The sequence below is a fragment of the Dermacentor silvarum genome, chromosome 2 (assembly GCF_013339745.2).
Source record: "Dermacentor silvarum isolate Dsil-2018 chromosome 2, BIME_Dsil_1.4, whole genome shotgun sequence".
Taxonomy (NCBI): domain Eukaryota; kingdom Metazoa; phylum Arthropoda; class Arachnida; order Ixodida; family Ixodidae; genus Dermacentor; species Dermacentor silvarum.
Window position 1 is genome coordinate 83116267 of NC_051155.1, and position 23211 is coordinate 83139477.

Sequence of the window (23211 nt, forward strand, 5' to 3'; positions counted from 1 at the left end):
TGATATTGATGATGTTGTCCCACGGCCGTCACCGTTTTGTAAACTGAAACGTCGACCATCGGTGATCCCACTTGTTTAATTACTTAGTAACCCTGTAGCTTGATGGGCTGGTTCCCGACCTTTTGAAGGCAGATAACGTCGGGGGGTATGGATGATTTTGGAGGAAGAGCTGGGAGTGAACTTGCCTTCTTGTTGAAAGAGCGACAATTCCACTGTCAGATCTCGAGGTCGTCGTGCGCGCTGCCAGCGGTGTTAGCCATTGCTGACATCCATGCCGCCGTCGTCGCAGTTGTCGGCGCTGCTGACGTCACCCGTATTGTTTTTGCGCCTGTACGCTTTGATGCGTGGGTTGCTGCTCTCGTCGTCGGCCCGCTTGCGCGAGCCAAACTCAGCCTTGCGTATTCTTCACTCAAGGTCTTCAATTCTTTGTGTGTTCTCCTTCACTTTATTCTTTAATTCGCCCATATGGTAAAGCATCTGTTGCATGGTAGCAGAATTGCTTTCGAGGGTGACTGCACTTGACTGGCCTGCTGCTGCCGAGACCGCACCGGTGAACGAGGAGGGCGTGGTAGTTCTTGAGAGGGAGGAATGGAGATGGCAGGCTGGTGTAACCTATGGTACCACTTTGCGGCCCCACCAGTGTGTTGTTGTTTGTTTTGCTTAGCATCGCTTCTAAGCGTTGCATGCGTTGATTTTTGTCGTGAACCTCAGCTTTGACTTTTTATTTTCCTCCCTGATGCGCGTACATTCTGGGGAGCATTTACTATTTTCACTGGTGTTTTGAGCGGAGGAGGAACTAGACTGATTCCGGCTGACCTTGTTGTTGTTAGCTTGGTTCTTCTTGGCCGATTGATTATTCGGCTTCGACGTGGATTACGAGGTATAAGGCTGCCACTGCTCTTGCTTCTATCCTGGCTTTGGCCACTCCGAGCAGAATTGAGACCTGGACCAGGGCTTTGACCTGGACTGGGCCCAGGATCTTGAACGTCTCGCCGAGGACTCCCAGCTGAACCACCGCAGGCGGCTACGCCTTGGCTTTCCTCCATCATTGTCATCGTCTTCTTCCACCTTCAGGCCGGAGGGTGCTTTTGGGTGGTAGTCGTGTTGTTTTTGAGCGTTTGCTTGCACTCGCGAGACCCCATGGCATGGGCTTCGCCGCTGACGGCGCATTTGAGCGAACACTTGTAGTCGTCCATGAGGTCGTGCGTCCCGCAAGCGAGATATATCTTGAATTTCGGGGTAGGACAAACGTCCGATTGGTGTCCCATGCGCTGGCAAACGTAGCAGATTTGTTTTGTGGGCTTGTAGGGGTGGCACTCGGTCTCCCCGCCGTAGTAGTAGACGTATCGTGGAACTATGTGAGAGCTAAACTTGATCACGACCGTCTTGGTATTTCCCAGCATGCGGGTTTGCCCGATTTCCACGCCTTGAGTCCTCATCCTTAGGCGGGTAATAAGTTCCTTGGGCGGGCTATCCGGGTCTATTGAATGAATGACGCTCCGGGCCGCTCCATCCGGTTCCGTAACATAAAAATTGACTTCGTAAAGGTTGCCGCCCGACACAATCCGCGTTATCTTGCGCGCAATATCCGTGACCTCCTGATCTGGGGTACTAACAATGATTATGTTAGAATCGCGTCTGAAGTACACAAGGAAATTTGAATTGTCAACTTTTCCTCCACAGGCGGCCGAGACGGCTTTAGAGATTTGGTGGCTGGTGCAACTCTTCACCTGCAGGCCTTTCTTGGGCCGGATGATGCTGTTGATGTCGCTACGTGGCAAAGGGGGGTGGGGGGGGTGTTGTCGCCTCTTCTTAAAATAAGGCTTCTTTGTTGCCCCAGCGCTCGCAGCTGCGTCGGATGTTGATGATAACGGGGTGACGGCGGAGGGTGATATCGGAGAGATCCATCGGGGAGAATCCGATTACGTGTACAACAACCGAAAAGGGTTGATAAGGGCTGGATCGTGTCCAGTAGCCTTGAAAGCGACCGATAAGGCTTTATAAGGGTTTATGCTCGTAAAGTTCCGTAACATTGATGATGAAACCAGGTTGCGTGGAGATGAGCAAGTGGCACAATGCTTACGCATAGTGCGGCAAAATGGACAGCTGCGCTAGTTCCTATACTTGCATCTTGATTACTGTAATAGTGCACGAAAGACGAAAAGGAAGAGAGAAGACGACAAGACAAGGCGCTTTCTCTTTGCGCATACTTACACAACTCTCAGAGCAGGATGTGCATGCATTTCTCCATCGTATTTTACTTCAATCCAGTTATCGCTCTGGCTATAAACATAATGATGATGGTATGGCCTTGCTCTGCTGTTCACTCGGTCGCGGGATCAAACCCTGGCCTCGGTGACCACATTTTGATGGGGGTCAAATTCAAAAACGCCCGCATGCTGTGCATTGCGTGCACGTTTTACAGAACTCCAGGTTGCCAAAATTATTCCAGTCTCCCACACAACGTGTCTAATAATCAGATCGAGGTTCTGGCAAGTACAACTTAAAAAAATTAAGAAATTATTCTAATGTTCTCACTGATTCTTCACTGAAAGAGTCTTGCCTAACCGATTTGCACGCTTCAGTTTCGCCGTGAATCGCGGCATGGCAGAGAGATACGCGGCAGGGTCATAGCTGGCGTCGACATTCATCTGCGATGGTTCCTGCCACAAGTTTTCGTGTCATTCATGCGGAAATTAATACGACCGAAACACCGTGTCAATTCCGCATCATTCCTGTACGAATATTGCTGAAAACGTGGTGTTGCTTACCTAGGGCTTTACGGTAGAGTAGTTACCGTCTAGACTAATAGCGCACTTAAGTTAAATAAAAAAAACTTAATCGTTGGCTGTGGTACACTCGCTGATGTTCGCCGACACACATATGACGTCGCAAAAAAGAAAATGTGACAGCCTTAATTGTCTCTAATGGCATGATTTCATGAATCCTCTAAAGTCTCTTCGCAGATGTATGGCAGCACATTTTTGTATTTATTCCAGGCAGTGACTATGTTCACCTTTCCTTTAAAACTGAGGAGAATGCTGAATGCCATGAAAGCGTCCGAAGACTTGGCAATCACGCTGAAAAAGTGCCTGAGAAAACTATTGGTCATCGGGACATCCACACCTGCAGCGCTGGCCGAAGAGCTCGTCAACACCTTCAAACTGGACGAGTTTCGCAGTGGCTACGGCATGACTGAGGCTGGAGGGTTTCTCGCAGTTCCACCTAGCGGTGAGGTGTCCGGTACGAACCAGGGCTTCCCCGTTCCTTCAACTAAGATGAAGGTATATAACCTATGCCCAACGTAGGTTTTTCATTCTTATTTTTTTGTTACTTTTGTTTGATGCACTGCGCTGGAATACTTGACTTAGGATCAGAGCCTCTATACACCATATGTGTTACGAAAAGGCGGCTGAAAACGCTTAGATTTGTAAAAATCTAAATCTTGCAGCTGATACAGCAGCCCGCTCGTTTCTAGAGTACGCAGCGTATTGCAAAGGCAGAAGGATATAGAAAATTGGCGGGTTACGGTCAAGGGCCCGCTTCCCTTTTTATCTCTGTAATGTTGTTTCGTTGCATTGAATGAATGAATCAATGAGTATATCAGGCCATAAAACATGTATCTACCGTTGGCCGAAATGTATACCTCTATATATCTCCATAAAACACAGACCTCTTAATGGGATGGTATCTGCTATTCAATAGTTGTTTTTCAATTTCATATTTATTTATTTTTTATTATTTGGCGTGTACCCGATTCTTGCGCAGCTGCCCAGAATGGGTATGCGGCACTGTGGAGGAATTGTTGTAGATATTTACACATGTGTCGTACTTATTTCTGTGTAGACCTCTCCTCACCCTATTTCACTCGTTAAACATCATACACTGCCTACCTCTTTATGTCGTAGTTGCGTCATGGTATCACACTGTGCATCCTCATCTAAAACATATACATTGCATATTGATACATTTGTGATATGTGCGGTGCATAAACATTGCGTGAGGTGAAAATAAACAAAACTATATGAATCGCACTTAATAATAATAATAATAATAATAATAATAATAATAATAATAATAATAATAATAATAATGTTTATTTTGCCTTAAGATGTACAGATTATTTGCGCGGGTAATCCCAAGTCAAGGGGAGACTTGTCGGGCCGTATACCCGGCAGCCAGCAGAAAAAAGGTGCATGTGCATGTTTCTAGAGCAAAAACCCTTAGCAACGAAGAGAAGAGAGAGGAAAAAAGTGATTGCATGAAAGCGTATACTACATCATCATTAGCGTATATTTATGTCCACTGCAGGACGAAGGCCTCTCCCTGCGATCTCCAATTACCCCTGCTTTGAGCTAGCTGATTCGAACATACGCCTGCAAGTTTCCTAACTTCATCACCCCACCTAATTTTTTGCCGTCCTCGACTGCACTTTCCTTCTCTTAGTATCCTTTCTGTGACTCGAATGGTCCACCGGATATCCATCCTACGCATTACATGGCCGGCCCAGCTCCATTTCTTCCTCTTAGTCTGTGAAAGCCACAGCACATTGCCAAAGCTTATGATCCAGAGTAATGATGCCATTAGACTTCTCAGAATTGATTGGTACCTCTCTTTCTCGATATAGCTTGTTAATAGTGTTTGCACTCAGATACGTTCTTGTCTGTAACAATCTCAGAGTCACCTCTTGAGCTCTATTGAGTTTTGCGTGTGGCACTGCGAATTCCCTTCTGTTCAGGTAGTAATGCTTCGTGACTTCATTATATGTAAGTAATTGGTCCTTGTTCTCCTCTTGCATATTATTGTGGTCCTGGTCGCGTAGTGCACGGATAGTAAGTCCTCGTGAAGCTGCGTTAGCCATCTCGTTTAAATTCCTCCGAAATGGATCGACAGCCCCCATGTGTGCAGGGAAACAAGCGGATTTCTATCCCTTGGCTGTACATCTCACCGATCAGCTAGGCAGCCCTTTTGGCTACAAAGCCTTTGGTAAAGTGTCTAATAGCCATCTTAGAGTCACTGTAAATTCGCATCCACTGATCATTCCTTAAAAGCCAGTGCTATCCCTGCTTGTTCCGCGACTCTCGCTGCTTTAGTCATGATTGTAATAGCATCCCGAGTGAGTCCATCTGCCATTTACTACTACTGCCGTAAAGACTTTCTTTCCTCTGACCCATGCAGCATCTACAAGCGCAGCATCTTCTCGCTCCTGTTCTATATCCTGCAGGAGAGCTTTGGCCCTTGCCTTTCTTCTTTCCAGGTTGTGCACCGGGTGCATATTTCTGGGGAAAGGAGTCGTCTTGATGATCTCTCTTATGCTAGCTTTAGTTCTACTGTATCTTCCGAATTTTTGGATTTGGTTGGGTGCCACCTTACCTCTTCGAGTATTGCTCTACCAGACCTTGTTTCGGAAAGCCTCTCTCTGTGGACAATTTGCTGAGCTTCAATTATCTCGGCTATTCTGTTGTGAAGCCCCAGTTTGATTAATTATCATCCGGTGTGCTAACCGGCAATCCCACTGTTGTTTTGACAAACATTTTAATTATTCTGTTTAACTTCTTTAGCTCTGTCTGTATCCATCTAAGTATCCCTGCTACATATGAGAAGTGACTCAAGGCGAAAGCGTGGACCAGTCTCATGGCGCTCTCCTCTCCAAACCCTCTGTGTGTGTTCGTGATTCTCCTTAACAGTCTTATTACCTCCTCAGTCTTGCTTGTGATGTGTTGTATTGTTTTTTCGTTTGCCCCGTTTGCCTCCAGGAATAACCCTAAGACTTTAATGTATGGCTTGCCTTAGTGGTTAGTACTAACCTGGGTTCTTCCTCGGGAACATATACCCTCGGTTTTCTACCCCTTCTCCTGTTACTGAGTACTAGGAGTTCAGACTTCTTAGCAGAGCACTTGAGTCCCATGCCTTCTAAAATGGAATCGTCCTCATAAATGCTTTCCTGAAGTCTGCTTTCCACCTATCCCATACTTCCTTCAGCGTTCCATATAGTCATATCGTCTGCATAAATGGTAAAGTGAATGCCCTCTATCCCGTTTAATCCCTTTGCCACTTTTGACATAGCCAGGTTGAAAAGCCTAGGTGACAAGACCGACCCATTGTGGCGTCCCTCTATCACCGAGAGCCTACTTCTTTGATTTATTGTCTCCGAATCTAAGGTGTGCTGAGCGATGGCCAAGAAATGCTTTAACCACTTCATATAGGTTTCTGCCCAATCCCATTTCAGAAATGACCTCAAGTATTGCTCTATGCTTAATTTTGTCAAAAGCTTTTTCGACGAGCAACCCCAAGAGAGCTCTAGCGTTTTTTTTTTGATGGGCTAAGAGCAGTTGATGTTTGATTAACAGCATGGCACCTTGTGTGGTCAAACCTGGTCTGAAACCAATCAGATTATACGGTAGGATGTCATTGTCCTCTACATATTTTGTTAACCTGTTCAATATGACATGCTCCATTGTCTTCCCTAGACTTGATGTCTAACGAAATTGGCCTGAAGTTATCTAAGTTGAGTTGTTTGCCCGGCTTTGGTATTTTCTAGGAGAATGGAGGACGGCCTGTACCCATCCTTCCATAATTCATTAATGTATGTGGTCAGATATGTTGTGGTGTCTTCGTCCAAATTCTTAAGCAATCTGTTAGAGATTGCATCCGGGCCCGATGCTGACCTACTATTCAAATCATACAGTGCCGCGCGTACCTCACTTTCCTTGAATTCCTGATCCATAAAGTTGCATTCTGCCCCTAAGTAATCGGAGTAACTTTCTTCCTGATACACTTTCCTGAGAGGCAAGTATTTAGCTGCCAATCGCTCCATTATAGCTCTATGCGCTTGCAGTCTGACTTTCCTGGTGTACCAGCTTCGCCACTGCCGTAGGTCTATTAGATTTGGTGCCTTTTTATTCAGCAGATGCTTGAGCAGATTCCAATTGCCTCCACGTTTTATCCTTCCATCTATAGAGTTACACACCTCATTCCACTTATGTTTCTGGAAATATCGGGCATGCTCCTCGATATCCCTATTGAATTGAGCAATTCGCTTTCTAAGACTTCCTGTTCAGGTAGGCGTGATTTCCATCGTTGTAAAATCGATTGCTTGGCTTCGATCAAATGCGCCAATCTACTGTCCATTTGTGCGACCTCTTCCTCAGTTTTTATTGCCTTATCTGCTGAATTCAAGTCGTTCCTAATCTGAGCTGCCTACTCTGGTGGTGTGATTTGCCCCTTTCCTTCTGTTTCCACTCTGTCCTTTCTGTTTTTCTAAATTGATCAAAGTCTATGTAAATGCTTTACCTCCACCCCGGCCGCTTCCACCATTGTGTGTAGTATGTAATGGTCGCTCCCCAGATCCGCACCAGAGTTGATCCAGTCTGCCCTGGGTAAGATTATAAGTGAAGGTTAAGTCCGGGGTAGTGTCCCTACACGTGGAAGTGCCACACCTAGTAGGAAAGGCTGGGTCCCTGATAAGAGAGATGCCTAAATCCGTGGCAAGATGCCAGATTCCTTCCCCTTTCTTTGTTCTCCAACGGTAACCCAAGATTGGTGTGGGCCATTGAAGTCCCCACCTATTATGAGGGGCGCATTTTTGGCTACCACCATGGCCTTATAATGATTGCTTTGAGGCTCTGTCTCATCTCGCTGGGACTGCTACATATGTTGAGGAGCGAACAAGCTTTGCGCGTTACCTCTGTGCCTTTTTAGGACCATTTCTATCAATGTATATTCAATTTTGCTCGCCCCTAAATTTAAATTGTGCTCGATGTAGGGAATTTTCTTGTCAATTAGGGGGGTGATTCCTCTGCCCGGTTCTTTGCCTTTGCAGACCCAGTTAAAGACGGACATCCCGATCTCCTCCGCTAGAGTTTCCTGCAGCATTATTAATTGTGGCCTATTTTCAACCGTTTTGATTATCTCTGATAATGACGCTCTTTTTTGGTGAAATCCTCTGCAATTCCACTGCCACACACTAAGTCTCTTACTGCTATCCATTATTATTGCCGTTACCCCCTGACTTGCTACCCCCTGTCACTGTTCTCTTGACTGTGCCACCCACGGCTCCTGGAAGTGTTCTAACGCTTTTGGCTTCCGAGGGCATATATTCCTCATCCACTCCTTGGGCCTCTAGTTTTTCCAGCCTTTTTTCGACTGTTAACTTCCACTTCCATATTTTGTGCACCTTAAGGTTTACGCAGTCTACCGTGTCCTTTAGGTCCGAAATCGCATTCTTAATCTCCTCCTGAACCGGGCACATGGATTCCACCTCTGGGACTAAAGCTCTCTTTTTTGGCAGCCGGTGCGCCTTCTTCCTTCTGACTCTTACTTCTACTCACCGGCTTAGCTATTGCCACATTGCTGCTTTCTGCCCTCAACCCTTTGTTAATTTCCTGAATCTGCTTCTTAAGTTCTTCATTTGCTTTCTTTAGTGATATAACCTCTATGATAAGCTGTTTTACTTTGGTATTATTGCTTTGTGCCTGCGAGGCTATTGCCCCGTTATCTCTGGCCAGGTAGCTGCTGGCTCCTTTTTGTTGTTTATTTTCAGTTCCTGCTCCTCGAAGTGCACCGGCGCCTCCCGAGACCTCGAACGGTTTCTTCCCCTCGATGTGGAACGCTGCCTTGATCTTGAACTACTTCTTGAGCATGAGCTCTGTCTCGATCGTGAACAGCTCCTTGAGCGTGAGCACCTCCCGGCGCTCGGAGAGGTCTCCTTCGTCGGTTGAGCCGATTCCATTTCGGCGTCCTCTTTGAAGCGTTCTCTTCTCCCTACTCTCACTGCATACGGTATCTGTAACCGCCGCTTGCAAGCCTTGTCACCTGTGGGGTGATCTTCACCACAGAACTTACATTTGGGAAAGCATATATGATCCTCTCCTGGGTCTTGCACACCACGTCCCCTGCACTGCAAGACACATCAGGTGAGGGACAGAAGCCTGATCTGTGTCCAATTCTTCTACATGGGTAACATGCGTCAAATTACTTCCTGTACAGATAGCGCCTCACTAGGGTTGACCCATATTTGATGAAATTTGACACCTTGAATCGGTCGAAGAGCACAATAACCGATCCCGTAGATTTGATACGCTGTGTAGCCAACGCCGTTGGGTTGTATTCATGCACGGTATTTTTCGTGATAACATTTTGCCTGTCGTTGAGGTTCACTCTTCTAATGATCCCCTTGCACGTAGAGTGTGGGGGGGGGGGGGGGCGTTTCATAAGCGCTGACTTCGTATTCCGCCTTCATGACAGTAATAGACCTGAGTCTCACATACCTTTCGGCATGATCGGAGTTCGGTATACTAACCACCACGATGTTCTGTGTGAAGTAGGGGCCAGACGATGTCTCCCTTCGCTTGGTCTTCTGTAAGTCCGACCGCCTTGACGATTGCTTCTCCAATAGCTGTAGTGCTGACCTTGCTCAGGTCGAGGCCTCCCCGAGGCCTAACGAGGAGTATCCTGTGCTCCTCCGGCAGTTGCGGCATCCTTGACGTCTTCACAATGTGGCGCTATAGCTTGTCGGCCCGTCGGAACCTTTGTTGGCGACCTCTTTTCCTGGTAAGTCTTGGGTCAAATTGGCGGTTACACCAGCTCCCCAGGTCTTTCCCTGCCACCTGCCAACCCATTCCTTCCTCGCCGTCATCCATCTCCGAGGAGACGTCGTCGACCACACGTGTATCAGCCATGCCGACTTGGCGGGCTCGCTAGGCCTGCGTGACGTTAGGCCTAGCGGGGCTCCCAAGTTCGATGCACACAAAAAGCTGATATAAGCCCGAAAAATGCTGACCCACCTTGTCCAGCGGTATCCACCGATTCGCATTAACTTCTCGAATCCGATGATGTGCTTGAAACCGTGGTGGTGCCGAAATTGCCGGCAAAATCATTCAAAAAAAGACGGAGCCGATGTTATTATTATGATTATTTCTCTATCATTATTATTTTCTCTATATGTAACCTGGAGTGACCAAACGCTACTGCTTTCAACCTCTCCAGTTTCACGCCATTTAACAATGTCTGCCTGCCTGAGTGAATGTTACACATGTTTGGCCCAGCACAAGCATGGGGGAGATGATGTACGCACCAGCTGATTTCGATTAGAATTGTCAGCATGGCTGAAGGCTCGCTTTTGTTACAAAAACGGACGTTTAGGCGTAGATATTAGCACTAAATTCTAGATGCAATGTTCCCTTATTATTTGCATAATACTGTTAACAAATGCCACTTCAGCGAGCCATTGTTCTCAGCGAGATGATATGGTTATAGTTATAGGTCTGCAGAAGTGTGTCTGCGTGAGTACGGTGTGTCCAGTGTCTATCCCTTCATATGTCATCGTATTATATGGAGTAGTAGTAGGGAGTTGATGAACTATTTAGCCATAGTGCCATGAAAACCTATCCTGGGGAAGTATTCTGTAAGAGTCTACCTAGTGGACATGCCCATTTCGTCTGCTGCTGAAGTACTGGTTGGCTGGGACGACTGGCTTCTGCTAAAGCACACTCCAGCCCAGCCAATCAGAACTTCAACAGCAGACGAAATGGACATGTCTACTACGTGGACTTTTACAGAATAGCTCCCCTGGTTTTAGCTAAAGAGCCCCCCCCCCCATCCTCTCTAAGCAAGTAATAAAATGCTCTGTGCCTTACTCCCGTGCACATGAAGCAACACCATCAATGTTGCAGCCATCGCAAAACAGGCGGCAAGATTTCAAATTGGGCGACTAAATTTAGTAACCATATCAATTCTTAGCCAAATATTTGGACGTGGACAATGTTTTGAAACACCTGCTAAGTCGTTGGTCTGCTTAAATACGTGCTGCTTAAGTTTTATGATCCAGCACTTGATCATCTATCTACCAGGTAATCGACACAGACACTGGCAAGATACTGGGGCCTCTGGAAGGCGGGGAGGTTATCTTCTACACACCGTTCGCAGCGACTGGTTACTTTGGAGATCCGGAGGCTGCGGACGAACTTACCGATAAACATGGTTGGATTCACACCGGTAAGGAGAATAGTTGCAGGTAGGGAATAGGTAAGGAGAACAGTATGCAAACGCTGCGAAGAAAAATGCTTCTGATTCTGCTTTTTGCAGCGCTCGTACATTTCTACACCTCATACTGCATTAAAGCGTAAATAAAAGGTATTTTTTAGCTGCACGAAATATTTAAAATTGGAGAAATGTAAATCGCGGTAACGTTATGTCTTGCCATTCTAGTGTACGGATTGTTAGCCTCTAGATACAGAGCAATATCCGCACTTCGGGGGTAATTAGCGAAGTTATGCTAATTAACTTTTTATTATCAACAATAGGTGTCGACTGCAAATCAGTACTTTGGGGCCTGTCCTCGAGACTACCTGTTCCAACGATCAAATTTTGAATAGCGGAGTTCATGCGCGACCTACGCGAACAATTTGTGGCCCTTGGCAGGCTCCTTGAAACTGAAAGTGGCAGGACAAAGAGCCCTTGTGTGGTCAATGTCGCCGCCCGCCCCCGGCCTTCCGTTAGGTCTCCGAGGTCATCGCCGGTCCGGCCCTACGAGCAGCTTGCGTTACCTCCTCGCCGCCTGCGTCGTTGGCATGGTGCTTTACTGCCCGCGGGCAGCAAATTTCGTCATACCGCCGGGCGCCACGTGTCCACGTCCACTGACGAAATCACGTTTGAAGCGTTTGCATGACAACCAAGGTACATCAAAATAGCTCGCAAAGCTTGGAACGAAATGCATGCCAAAACCTATCGCCAGAGATATCAATTATTTGTGCATGATTGAAGCGCGACTAGAGCCCTATTATGGACATTCCGCCATTTCCTTCGAGGTGTGGCCTATAGTCGCGACGCCTACAAGATGGCACTAATGGCCCCAATTTGCTTGCGTAACATGACGCAAATTTGAAGTTTTGCCTAAAAAACTGTAATGTAGGCATTGAACCTAGCGTTGTTGATAGAGCAAAACAGTTTTCCTCCCCAGTAAAAATAAAGCAGCTACCTCAAAGCTTACGATTATTCCATCAAAATCCGTTTCACGCTTCCGTCGTCTGCTTCATTAGCTAGGGTGCGTGTCCTCGGGGAACGGAATGAGTCATCGCATATTGGCCTCCACGCATTTGCTTTCTACCTTGAGACAACATGTCAGATGTTTTCTACATGACAATGTGGGGCAATGTTCTCTTATCTGATAATTGTTCGATATAGATACATGGTGTCGCACGGAATTGCGAATGATTCTGTGAAAAGCTTTCGCATATGTTGCTGTACATTGCAACTGTGTGCTGCCCATTGTACTTTTCATACATTGAAACATGTTTTGTTTGGTAAATTGAAATTATTCTAGACGAATAAAAGTGAAGTTGCTTTTGAAACCTCTGTGGCACTGTAGTTTATTTCCACCCTATTCACTCACCTTTCTAAGGAACGTACTGGAGAAAATGCCATCGATAACAGCCTAATTATGTTCACCTTAAGACATACGCCCCTCCTATAGTGTAATGACACGCAGGCGCTTGAGCTGAGGCGAGACGCAAGCTCGCCTCGGCCTCAAAATAAAAATAACTGCTGGCGTAGCTGTCCAAAACCCAGACGCTAAAGAAATTCAAACCTTTGCACTAAGCATCATAAGCTCTTGAGGTCGCTTCTATTTCTGGTTCTGACGTCACGTAATTTTTTTATTTTTTGCTTGCTGTTAGTTGACCCGCCGATACGTAGATGGCAACGGTTGCAACGAGCCGTCATTTTCTTGACATGTGAGCTTCTATGGAAGCTTCGCTACCAGTTTACATATGCCTTGTGAGAACGACATGTAGTAAAAATTCAATTTCTCCCGGAAAGCTGTCTTGAACGCGCGCGTGTGAGGTTTGTAAATTAAATGATGCGTTTGTGTAGTTCAAACCGTGATCAAATCCTACCCTAATGCAGCTCCAATCCTGCTCAAATTCTGCGCTTCTGTAGTTCAAATCCAGCGCTAATACAACTCCACTAACATGAAACCTAGCTGGGGAAGTGCAAAGCAGTGATGCCCCGGTGTCTCCATTATGTTGTTATTGTGCTATTTTAGCACAAGTGAGGAGGAATCGATCACATGTAGGGTGGTGGCGCCCTCTCATCATGATGCCCCAACCGCTGGACATCACGGAGCAACTCGCACGTGTACGATCGCGTTCGGCGTCGGGTCTTCAGGCCAGGCCTCCACCGCTCTGTGCATACGTTGTTGCTTGTGCGTCCTGCCAGCGCCACAGACATCCATCCTTGTCGCCAGCCAGTCCTCTTCAGCCCATAGACATTTCCGGTGTCCCGTTCTACCGCGTCGGCCTTCATCTCATTGGGCCATTCCCAACATCTCTGACGGGGAACAAGTGGATTACCATAGCTACGGACTACGCGACACGATACGCCATCATGCGGGCAGTGTCGACAAGCTCTGCCACTGATGTTGCATAATTTCTCCTTTACGACGTTATTCTTCACCACGGCGCTCCTCGACAGCTGCTGACCGACCGTGGTCGCAATTTCTGTCCAAAGTCGTCGACGACATTGAAGTCGTTGATGAGATTCTTTGTTCGTCTTCCAAACGGCCCAAACTAACCATTGCCTACCATCCGCAAACCAATGGGCTCCCCGAGCGCCTCAACCGCATGGTGACCACAATGCTATCCATGTACGCTTCCTAGACCACCGTGATTGGGACAACAACTTGCCTTATGTGAAATTTGCCTACAACTCGTCACGCCATTACACCGCTGCCTTTTCCTCGTTTTATCTCTTGCTTGTCCACCATCCCACATTGCCCTTCGAGACTCTTTTACCATCACCTGTGCACCCTGTTACAGACTACATCCGCGATGCCGCTTCTCGGGATGCAACGGCTCGCCAAATTGCACGGGATCATCTTTATGCCTCCCAGCTTTGCCAGAAGGCCCGCTACGATAGCCATCACTGAGTCGTTAATTACGCCCCGGGCTCATTTATCCTCCTCTTGACGCCTTGCCACCACGTTGACTTGTCGACAAAGCTTCTTTCCCGCTACCCCGGGCCTTAGAAGGACCTACGCCAGATCACTGACGTCACGTACGAGATCGCTTCATTGGACAGTCGATAAGTTGCCGCGTCCGCCACTGATATCGTGCGCGTCTCCCGACTTGAGCCTTATGTTGGCGGACACGATCCTACTGCTCCTTAAGCACCGAGACGGCACTCTCAACGGCGGGGGTTCTATGTTACGCGCTATTTTCGCGCCCTGAAGCACGCATTCTGCCGAGCACCGAAGAATGCGCGGGAAAGACGGGGAAGACGACGATCAGAGTAGCGCTCGTGCTGTTCTGCCAGCTTGCCTACAGCAGTCTCTCTCTGTATTTCCTATCCCTTTTGGCTGCTTTCATCCCCGTGGCGAATATATATATATATATATATATATATATATATATATATATATATATATATTGTAATGAGGAGAAACACAGAGACAGCACCCGTTCCTGGGCCGGGTGTTCTATTCTGTGCCTCGTCGTCTTCTTCCAGCGCCCGCCTTGCGAGCGCTCGCGGTCAAGTTCACTTCGTCTTTACACTCGGCCACGCAGCAACTGAGTTTCCGGCGCGCTTGCAACAAAGAAACGTGTCAAGGGTGTGAGGTCGTAGATGGTGAGCCGTCCAGCGCGCAACCAGCTTCTCTGACGGGCGGCACTGACTGTTGCGCGCTGGTCGCGGGTCTCGTTGACGATTGCCTCGCCGCTCAACGTTGTCAATTTTGCGTTGTCGCTCCACGTTGTCAGCGTTGTGGAGGCCGCCCACGGATGGTGATGCTATGAATGACTGGAGGGCATGATGGTAGCCATTCTGGGGCGGTGCTTCGTTGCGGTGGCTACTGTGCATTGGGCGCCGGACTGACCCTGAAGGGAGCACCTTGACACCTGCATGGATGCTACGCTTAACAGCGACAGCACCGACAGGTGCAGCAGTGGCGTTCTCGGAAATAGGCGACCATGGTAATGGATGGCTCTGGTCAGTGGACGCCGACGCTTTCCTGAACGCCAAATCAGGATCTCTGATAGCAGGAATCGGGCCTGAAGGATTCCCACCGTCACTGCTGCTGGAACCACAAGGTGTTGGGGCTGGTTGCAGCTGAACACTGGAAGACACCGAAATGCTGCCACTGCTCCCCTGGTGCGGTGGTGGCCCCGGGCAACAGGCATCCCGCAGTGAAGGCTGCCCCGTGATGCCTCCCCTGCGACCCGGTACAAGTTAATCTTCCGAAGACGAGCACGAGGACGGCACCGGGTGGAGGGGGCCTGCAAGCGGCTCGTGCTGCAGCACAGGGATGAGTGGGACAGGGCTTTGCGCCATTCGGTCCAGGCCCTGGTCGGGTTCTCGCTGCTTGAGACGTAAGTCGAACGCCGCCTCGTAGACGGGCTGGCGGGCCACCTCGTTGGTGGATGGCGCCCCCTTTGCGGCAGAGGTGGCGTGTGCCGGAGTGGGGCTTTTGCGATTATCCTCGGCCCTCATTAGCCGTAGAGCCACGGCGGCTGGGTCCATGTCCCAAGGGTCGCCGTACTGCTGGTTGCCCGCATCGTCGCCGCATGCGTCTGCTTCCGCCGCCGCTGCGGATGCAGCTTCATCTGCTGTCTTGGAGGCCATGCTGCCGAGTACGCTATGGAAAGCGGAGGACGCCGACGTGGAGATGCTCAAACCGGAGGTCTGTGATTGATGAGGGGGAGGCTGAGGGATCGACTCGCTGCCGCTGTTGCTGAACCGTTAGTTCTCGGCCGCGATCTTCGAAGACGACGAGCCGCAGCTGATGCTCGGGGATGTAGGGGCACCACAGGCATAAGGGAGTGGGCGGAAAGCAGCTATAAGAGCTGCACTCCATTCAAGCCACGACCCCTGCTTGATGCTGTCGTACTTGTCCCAAGCCTTCGCGGCACCGCAAAGACGGTTTGCCGCAACCTGCCATCTTTTTTGGTCTGGCCAAGCATGACGGTCACCCATGGCATTGATAGTGCGAATCCAAGGGATGACGTCATCTTCAAAGCCGCGAAATGTCGGTATTTGTATGAAATCCGGCTGCTGGAAGTCGCAGCGTATCATCTCCGCCAGGCTACCTGTCCATCGGCCCTAGGAACCAGGGCCGGTGTCCACGGACAGTGAGGTCGTTGTGGTTGTCGCGGCAGCCGGTTCTACCGCAAAGGAAACATCAACGGCATACCTTGGTGGCTGAGGAGTCCAAGAAGTGCCGGGCATGATATTTTCGCCAAGAGAAACGTGGACGGCGTTCCCAGGCAGGGCAGGTCCAAGACAGAGGGCCCGAAGCGCTGTCCCACCATCTTCGGTAGAGCCGACGACGACAGCCGGTGAGCCGGCACCTACGGCGGGGCAGCATGCGGCTCTCCCTGTTGAGGCGTTGCTGGGCACACCTGCCGCAGGAACGAAGTGGTAGCTCTCCGGGGCGCCGTGCGCAGAACTGTGCTGATCGGACTCACCGCAGGCATAGGGAAGCGGGCCGAAAGCAGCTATCAGAGCTACGCTCCATGCAGACCAGGAAAGCTGCTTGATGCCTTCATAGCTTTCCCATGCATTGGCGGCACCGCATAGTCGTTGCGCTACAACCAGCCATCTTGTGTGGTCGGGCCAGGCATGACGATCACCCAAGGCATTGATGTTGCGGAGCCAAAGGGTGACGTCGTCTGGAAAGCCGCGAAACGTTGGTATTTTCACGAACGCCGGCGGCAGGGGAGCGTGGACGGCGTTCCCAGGCAGGACAACCGCCGACGGAGGCAAACGCGGTCGTCATACCCTGGAGCTGTTGTGTCAGCTCGGCGATGGCGTGGACGAGGGCGTCAGTACATCCCTGTCCGAGAGCCGCCGAGGAGGCTTGGATGCCGATCCCGGACGGTGCAGTGGGTTCCTGCGACGGTAGGGTGGCGGGCTCCATACCGGGGGAAGCGTGAACGGCGTTCATGGGAAGGAGGGACCCGGCACGCCGAAGCACCGTGCGAGGAACACTGAAGGCTGGAACACCTTAAGGCAGGTTCATTGTCGGCTGCGCCATTGTAATGAGGAGAAACACAGAGACAGCATCCCGTTCCTGGGCCGGCTGTTCAATTCACTGCTTCTTCGTCGTCTGTCTTCTCTTCTAGCGCCCGCCTTGCGAGCGCGCGCGGCCAAGCTTACTTCGCCTTTACACTCGGCCACGCTGCAAGTTTCCGGTGCGCTTGCAACTAAGCAACTTGTACAGGGTTGGAGTTCGTCGTTGGTGACCCGTCCAGCGCGCAACCAGCTTCTCTGGCAGGCGGCACTGACTGCAGCGCGCTGGTCGCAGGTCTCGCCGACGATTATCCCGTCGCTCTTGAAAAAATACGACAGGAAATTCTTGACGCCAAACCACAGTCTGTAGCGCCGAAAGCGCACGGTCGAATTAATTGCGTTCGGTCGCAACGCATCGGTGTGGTCTACAACGCGGCTTCTTAATTGAGGAGGTGAGCATCCGTGCTCGCATGGGACGCAACTTGCGCTTTTGCAGAGTTGCCACTGACGGAACAAGGCTCCTCAAGGTGTTCGATGCCACGTCGTGTGCAGTTGAGCTGTCCAAGTTCAAGGCCGGGATACTAGGTGGATCTAGCGGAAGCGGGATGGTAGCGGAAGCGCAGGTGCGCCCGGTGTTTCCCACTAATTCGGATGGAGCCGACGGTGTCACACGGTGAGACGGCACATTCATGTGCACATCCAACAGCGAGCTTGGAGACCGCGTCACCGACTGCTGTGGATAGCATGTTATCGCGGGCTCTGGCAGTGATAGTGTGGTGCCTGATGCCGAAGCAGAGGTCGAGACCCGCGGCGGAAAAAGCAGCTGGCAACCGGAGTCCACAGCAGGGCAGGCCGTGATCCCCTACGTCAAAACCTTGTCGGCAGCGGGGATTTGGCGCTGCTCCCGAGCATCGTGGGGCTGAAGTCGCAGAATCTCGGCTGGCGCAGATAACCATGCCAAAGCAGGAGAGGTGGTAGCCATGCGCCGCCCGCTGTCTCCGGTAGAGTCGACGGTGACACCCGATGAGCCGGTGTCTGCGGCGCACCACTCTGCCTGAGGGCTGCTGCAGGGCACACCTGCCGCAGCGTCAAAGCGGTAGCCCGCAGGAGCGCCATGCGCAGAAATGGGCTGGTCGGACTCAACGCAGGCACAAGGATGCCGGCCGAAAGCAGCTATGAGCGCTGCGCTCGATCCATTCAGTCCAGCACTGATGCCTGACGCCTTCGTAGGTGTCCCATGCCTTTGCGGCACCGAAAAGTCGTTTGGCTGCAACCAGCCATCTTTTGTGGTCTGGCTAAGCACGCCGATCACCCAAGACATTGATGGTGCGAACCCAAAGGGTGACGTCATCTTCAAAGCCGCGAAACGGCGGTATTTTTACGTAAGCCGGCTGCTTGAAGTCGCAGCGCCTCGTCTCCGCCAGGTTGCTTGTCCAGCTTCCCGTGGAACTAGGGCCGGTGTCCACGGACAGTGCGGTCGTTGTAGGAGCGACAGCCGGTTCCACCACCAAGGAAGCTGGGACGGCATACCTTGTTGGCTGAGGAGTCGAAGTACTGCCGTGCATGATAGTCTCGCCAAGGGAAGCATATACGGCGTTCCCAGGCAGGACGGGTCCATGACGGAGGGGTCGAAGCGCTGTCCCAATGTGAGGTGCAACCGCGAAACCACTGAGGGATGAAAAGGTGTTCGTCATAACCTCGAGCTGTTGGGTCAGCAGCGAGATGGCTCGCATAGCGTCGGACAAGCTGCCGGCTGAGCCGCCCGTAGAGCCAGGGGTGGAATCCACGTACCCTTAAGCGGTGCCAGCGGCCGCAGCACTCTGGCCAGCTGGACCAGTGGCCAAGGGAGCCTGAACGGCATCCGTTGAGCCAGAACTGGTGGTGCATGTGGCGCTCACTGCAACCGGAAGCATGGTCAGGGGAGTGTGAACAGCATCCCCATGGGGCCGGGATAAAGGGCATGGGAAGCGTAGACGGCGTTCCCTGGCCGCTGAAGGAACGTACGACGGCGAGGATCCATGTGTAAGGCAGCGTGGACGGCTTGCCTTGGCGGATCGGACCTTCACGTTGTCCCAGGTGCGGCATCTATGCGAAGGGAAGCGTTGGCGGCGTTCCCTCGCTGGAAGGACCCTGGACGGCGAGATCCCGGAGGACGCAAGGCCTCCGCAGGACGGTGCTTAAGGCTGAAGCCCCTTAAGACTTGGTGTTCGCCGACTGCGCCATTGTAAAGAATAGAAACACAAAGAGCACCCGTTCCTGAGTCGGCTGTTCTATTCACTGCTTCCTCGTCGTTTTTATTCTCTTCTAGCGCCCGCCTTGCGAGCGCACGCGGCCAAGTTCACTTCGCCTTTACAATATATATATATATATATATATATATATATATAGTTTTTTAAGTACGTCGCATTCTGCCTGTTTCAGTATCACGAGCATTTTGTCCCAAATATCAGAAACGAAAGTTTCATGACAGCTAAATGTTCACGCTTTTAAAATATGTAAAAATACATTTCTAACGTATTGGAAATACCAATACCACGTTTATTCAATTATGCATGGATCGTTCTTTCAAAGCAAAATAACTGTAGTATAGGCATAACACAGGTTACAGCTTTAAGTGAACCGTTGAGCCATTCAACTGAACCGGTTCATTTCAGTGAGCTGAGCCGTTCCGAGCTCTAACTGAAGTGAGCCATCTTTTAACTCAAAGTCAGATATGCTGAACCTCAATGCTGCAGTCCCAGGGGAAAAATTTGCGGTGGTTCTGAGACCGTGATCAGTGAAGCTTTCTTTGTGGTGTCCAAAGGTGTAGGCGCACTGGTCTGTGCTGGCCAGAGGGAGAAATCTGGCGGAAATCTTGTGCTTTGGCATGTGGGTGTAATAATTAGGTTCGCATTATTAGCGTATATTTCCCCTACCACAGATCGCAATTACAGGTAACTTCAGAATACGCTGTGTCGGCACATTGTTTGTTAATCCCGTTAGAGTCGACAGATATCGGGAGCTGGGGTTTTTCCAGCATTGTTTCTTTGTTTTGCATATAAAGAAGTTGTCACACGTCGTGCCATAGTGAGCGTAATGTACGAATATGTTACATGACTAGGAGCGGTGGACTGAAATTACAAAATCGCATCAAATATCTTCAGCCCAGCGTTGTTGTCAGGAGCACAACTGATCAAGAAGTCGTGGCAGCTTCATTGGTGCAGTGAAGACTGTCAGTGACATGAAACATTGTAACCGAGCCTAGGAGCGGGCTTCACGAATGTTTCAGCTTTTTAAACACATCGAGCTGTAGCGCTCTCGCTGCGGTGTTTCAGAATCATTGTGTACAAGTTGTGCCAAAAAGAGCCAAGTCGCTTCAGCGCCACTTCAGCCTGCCAGGTACCACGACTTGTGCTATCGATCGTAAACCTATCACAACAGGAATCTCACTACTTCAACTATATATTCACCCACAGTTTCAGAAAACGTGGTTGTCTTCATATCCAGACAAAACTGCAGTCGCACATCGTCCAGAGCATCCGTGGAATGCTGGCAAAGTGCAGTATAGAACACTCCATGACAAGAGTAAGGAGGCCTTCGCTGGCTTGAGCTCTGACGTTAAACTGCAATATTTGAAGTGCTCTTGTGCTGTAGCGGGCGCGTCGCCTGAGAGCGTCGCTGTACTTGAGAAGCCCCAGTGGTAACGACGGTGGTTCAGCCGGAAGCATTTACCGACATTGCGTTGAGTGCCCTGTGTGCTTCTATTGAGTCCCGTGTCTTGCGCAAAAACGTTTTTTTCTCTCTTTGTATCGAAAGCCATCCCTGCCAGCCACGATAAAATTTTCTATTATGGCAGGATGAGAAAATCGTAAAGAGACATTAGAAGTGCAGAGAAGACTAGCGCTGACAATTTTGTAAGTCGGAACGGAAACAACTTACCGAAAATATTTTGATGTATTTACCAGTGCTTTGTAATTTTTGCCTGATGTTGCTTCCTTGCTTTCTATTACGGTTTATCACTTGTATGTTTCCTGTAAACTACCTCATTCTGCGTAAAACTTTCAGTCTGCACTAGTTTCGTGTGCTCGTCTCTTGTCCCGTTCAGCTTCGCGTTTCCTGCAATGCATTTCTTGCTGCAACTTAGTCGCACGCATTAAATTTACCCAGAAAGGCAAGAAACTGATATAGCCAGACACTCACACGGCGTGCCTCGCACAAAGTGCCCGTCTCGCAGCCCATGAAAGCTTAATCTCCGAAGCAGCATGTGATGAGACAGGTGCATACAGCATCAGTTAAGAGTATTATTGCACGATTTTCTCTTCGATGGCCGGTTGTATCAAGACTGTAGCTGATACAACAGACGCGTAAGACACGAAAGTTGTCCTTGTCATGCGGCTTTGGGGAAGTAAATGATTGTGGCGGCAATGCTTTAAGACTCAACTAACTGTCCTTGCAGGTGACCTTGGTTACTATGACAACGACGGTAGGCTGTTTTTGTGCGGCCGACTGAAGACACTGCTCGAGTGCCAGACGAGGAAATTCTCTCCGTTGGATATTGAACACTGCCTTATGGATCACGAAGCCGTGGAAGAGGTATCTGTGCTGGGAATGCCTCCAGAAGACCTCGAGCAGTTTCCTGCAGCTGTGGTCGTCACGAAAAGCGGCTTCGTCCGGGACCAACAGCTCGCCGCAGATCTGAAGCATCACGTGGCTGGTACGAGTGAGTTTAAATGTTGCGGCAAGTTCTGTTATATAGTTGCCCTTCTGGGCGCGTGTTCACACAACTTTTCTTACGTAGTTGTGTTGCCTGATTTGATGAAGTTTGGGCCCAGACCAAAGATGATAGAGATCGGCTTGATAACGACCTAATGATAATTTAAAACCGCAGGATGCAATCACGAAATATACATTTTGTGACGACGCGGCCCATTATTTATTTATTGTAGTACGACGAAAGTGTTGCGCAGTGCAAAGTAACTTAATAATACCGTGATTGACGATGTAGAACCAAACACTGAATCTTGTTCTTGCTTGTCTGGTTGGTTTTAGCTTTAACAAACGCACGCATAGACGAAAGATTCGCTAAGCATTATCCATCACGTCCACTCGGGACGATACGAACTCCTATTGTACTGTTACTGCTGTTATAATTGCCGTTATCACAAATGTCATGTGGTATGTCAGCCTGCGGCCCTGATTAGTTGGCTCGCGCGCAGATGACACTTATAAGACGTGTTAAAGGTCTTCTAAGTGGTTGTCTTAAGGCGTTGATAGATTGGTAACACTTTAATAAAGCTTTCAAGTATCGGATGCGTATAAATAAGTAAGACTCACAGTTTGTTTCAGAAAATGAATGCTTCCTACCACCATACATGCTGCAATATATTGTGTTGGCTTCTATGTACTGAAAGGTATTTAAAAAAGTATAAATCCTCGAAACCTTAGCGACATGCGATTTCTCCTCTACCAGCCTCCTGCCGTTTCTTTCTTTTTTTTAATGGCCAGCTGCATGTTCTGACTCAGCTATACAATAATTGCCGCGTTTTCATGGAATACTGTGTATATGTCGTTTTCCTGTGCATCACATAGCTATGAGCCTTACTGATGTTCGTATTGTCAGGTAGCGTGTTAGTAAAGCTTACGATTTCGTTACGGAAACAGTGAAGATGTAAGTGACTTTTGTTTTGAAAGCCTTACTTATTTCTTATTCACAGTGCCTTTCATGTTTTTGCTTGAGACGAGAAGCAGCAGCATAATTAACTACACATTAATCATTAAGGAGCAGATTTTGCTGGGGGCTCCTATCTACTTACATGTAAAAGGATAAACCGTTCTTCTCTGCAACGAATGCGCCAAATTTGATGAGGTTTGTTGTACTCATGTTTCAAAGAAATGCGTTAAAATCTAGTGACTGTCGGTTGTGAATTTTCGATTTAGGGAGCCAATGTTTTAATACAAATTGGCTAAAATCGACAATGTTTACTAAACGAAGTTATCGCGTTTATAACCACCTCTGTAAGCGGCAATAAAAACAATAAACCCATTTTGTTAATTGCACATAATAGTACATCTAAAGCTCACAAAATTGATATGTTGTCACGTATACCTTCTTGTACTATACGCTGAGTGAGTATCCAGGCGTTTGCGCTTTCCGAAGCGTAGGCATCGACGCGCGATGTCGAGACGAACCTTGTTCTCCTCTTCCTGAGTCCCCATGCTATGCCACACCAT

At 49.2% G+C, this 23211-nt stretch overlaps 1 protein-coding gene across 1 annotated transcript in view; it reads left to right on the forward strand.

The window, feature by feature from the left end:
- The window catches only part of LOC119440192 (luciferin 4-monooxygenase), a 182258-nt gene that overhangs the window by 65628 nt on the left and 93419 nt on the right, over nt 1-23211 (forward strand). The window contains exons 5-6 of the mRNA XM_049662804.1: nt 3000-3284; nt 10851-10995. Coding sequence (XP_049518761.1) covers nt 3000-3284; nt 10851-10995 — 430 coding nt within the window. The remainder of the gene's footprint in view (nt 1-2999; nt 3285-10850; nt 10996-23211) is intronic.